The 2,627-nt window shown below is 42.6% G+C and overlaps 1 protein-coding gene across 1 annotated transcript; it reads right to left on the bottom strand.

Annotated features, from left to right (window-relative positions):
* Positions 1-967: 967 nt before the first annotated feature.
* LOC149153042 (uncharacterized) lies at positions 968-1,582 on the bottom strand. Its single transcript, XM_089443673.1, has one exon. It carries the CDS (start codon positions 1,580-1,582, stop codon positions 968-970), a length of 615 nt encoding a protein of 204 aa, XP_089299799.1.
* Positions 1,583-2,627: the final 1,045 nt, after the last annotated feature.

Genomic DNA, 2,627 nt, shown 5'->3' with positions numbered 1-2,627 from the left:
GTTTTGCTAGTGCCCTGCCAAAGAAATTTCTTGAACATGGCGACTAGCTTTTGACTGATGGACTTGGGGATAGCTTGGCTCGATATCTGATAAATTGGAATAGCTTGCAGAACTGCTTTTAGGAGAATTAGTCGACTGGGGGTATTCAGCGACCGAAAGGTCCAATTGTCCATCTTTTTCCTGATTTTATTTATTAGGGGTACCCAGTTAGCGGCCCTGAATTGGTGCTCATTAAGCATAATACCCAGGTACTTCGTTGGAAAAGTTCCAATTCTAAATCCCATTGTGCACGCCAGAAATCTTTGGGCCACTAGCTGAGTGTTGAAGAAAAATATTTCTGATTTCTCTTTATTAATCTCAGTCCCGAAAGCTTGAGTAAACTCAGATAAGGTTTTGACAATCTGTTGGGCCTCCTTGAGCGTGGCCTACCCATACATCATTACATCGTCTACAAATTGCTGAGATCATTCCCAAAGATTCTCAGCCCCTTTATCTGGTCCCTAGCTACTTGTGCTTTTACCAGCCTGCTCAATCCTTCCGCTGCCAAGATGAAGAGGAATGGAGACAGGGGATCTCCCTATCTTAGCCCTCGCGAGGGGTTGAAAGCTTCGGTGGGGGTGCCATTCAATAGGACTGACATCACCGGAGTGCTCACCATAGACAGGATCCATTTCACCCATCTCTCATCAAATCCATGGGCTTTGAGGATACCTTCCAGGTACACCCAACTAAGGCGGTCATAAGCCTTAGCCAGGTCTAATTTGATTAGCATGCCTGAATTTCGAGAATTTTTCAGGGAGTGGATTACTTCCTGGGCAACTATAATTCCGTCTGTTATTTGCCTTCCTTTAACAAAACCAGTTTGTTCCTGAGCTATGAGGTCAGGCAGAATTGGCTTGAGTATATTCACCATAATTGTTGCTAAGATTTTATAGATGAAATTACAGGGGGATATTGGTCTAAATACCTATGGTTCGTCTGAATTTCCATTCTTGGGAATGAAGGCCAAGGTAGCATTCAGATGCATGCATTTTGTACACCTTGATTCCTCCACTAAGTCCAGCAAGTCGTCACCCATGAAACTCCAGGATGCTTGGTAAAACTCAATGGTGAAGCCATTAGGTCCCAGGGCCTCATTCTTTGCCATTTTTTTCACCACTTCCTCCACTTCTTCCTTTGTAATTACCCTAAGCAAAGCTAGATTTTGTTCTCTAGTTACTTTTTTAGGAATATGTTGACAAACCTTATCAATTTCCTCCTCCCTGTTAATGTTTGGTTCTGTTAGGATCCCTTTGAAATAGTCCACCAGGAGCTGCTCCATATCTTTCTGTTGCAGCACTCTGTTTCCTTGACTATCCTTCAGTGAAAATATTCGATTGTGCTGTCTGTGATTCAGCATCACTTTGTGGAAGAATTTGGAGTTCTTTTCTCCGTCTTTCAACCATTGGACACGTGATTTCTGTTTCCACAAAATTTCTTCCTGCTTGCATCTTTCCTCCAGTTGATTGATTAACCTGCCTTCCTCCTCAGCCAACTCCTCGCTTCTTCCTTCCTCGATGATTTGTTGTTGTATTCCTGCCATTCTAGTCTGTAGTTTTCCTCTCTCTTGCTGTATGTTGCCAAATTCTTCCCTGTTCCATTTCTTTATTTTGCCCTTTATGTCTTTGAGTCTGAGCTGGAACATGTGCATTTTGTTCTAACCTTCCACTCCCATCTTGCTTTCCTGCCACCAGTTTCTTGCTTTGTCTAAGAAGTCTAGATCTCTTAGCCAAAAGGATTCAAAACGAAAAGGTCTCTTTTTATTCTGGTTGTTCATAGCTATTTCTAGTTTGATTGGCCAATGATCCGACCCTATAGAGGGGAGGATGGAGGCTTCGTAAAAAATGTCCATACCTATTATATACTCAGAGACTAGAAATCTATCTAAACTCGATGCTATTTGTTTGTTCCCGCCTTTTCTGTTTTTCCAGGTGAATTTCTCATTTATTGTTGGTATATCTACCATCCTTAAATCTGTCTGGACATCCCTTAATCTTTCCATCTTCAGGTTTTCCCTGTTAATGCCTCCTTTCTTCTCTTCTCTGGAGGTTATCAAGTTGAAGTCGCCTGCGATAACCCACCTTTGCTCCTGGTGCATATTTTTGAGTTTTTCCAGATGACTAAGGAAGAGGCCGCGATCTGTCGGGGTATGGGGCCCGTAGACTGCCGACACAACTACCCATTCACTTTTCCCAATGAGTCTGAATCTGCCGGTTAGGATTCTGGGCATTCCTATCCACCAGTCTGATAGGACTTCTGCTGGATTCCAAATGACTGCTATCCCTCCCGCACTTCCTTTAGCGTCTATGGTTACTTGCTCATATCTTGGGTTTATTTTATTGAGAATTTCCTCCATCTTCTGGCCTGAAATTTTAGTTTCCTGGATTAGCATTATCTGTGGTTTGTCCTTCCTCAGTCTTGCTACTAAATGTCTCTGCTTCCCTTTGCTGTTTAAGCCTCTAATATTCCATGATGTCAAAATCATTGAGGGGTTTGAGATAGGTTTTGAAACACCGCTGACAGCGGAACCACTCTTCCTGTGTTTACCAACATTTCTCCCATTAGTTGGATAGAATCTTTAAGATTTT

The sequence above is a fragment of the Pinus tabuliformis genome, chromosome 9 (genome assembly GCF_031772625.1).
Source record: "Pinus tabuliformis cultivar Carrire ecotype Pingquan chromosome 9, CPIR1, whole genome shotgun sequence".
NCBI lineage: Eukaryota > Viridiplantae > Streptophyta > Pinopsida > Pinales > Pinaceae > Pinus > Pinus tabuliformis.
This window is presented reverse-complemented; position numbering and strand designations above follow the sequence as displayed.

Bases quoted from the DNA above. Each gene is read 5' to 3' on its own strand.
- LOC149153042 (XM_089443673.1), bottom strand. From the start codon at position 1,582: ATGGCAGGAATACAACAACAAATCATCGAGGAAGGAAGAAGCGAGGAG.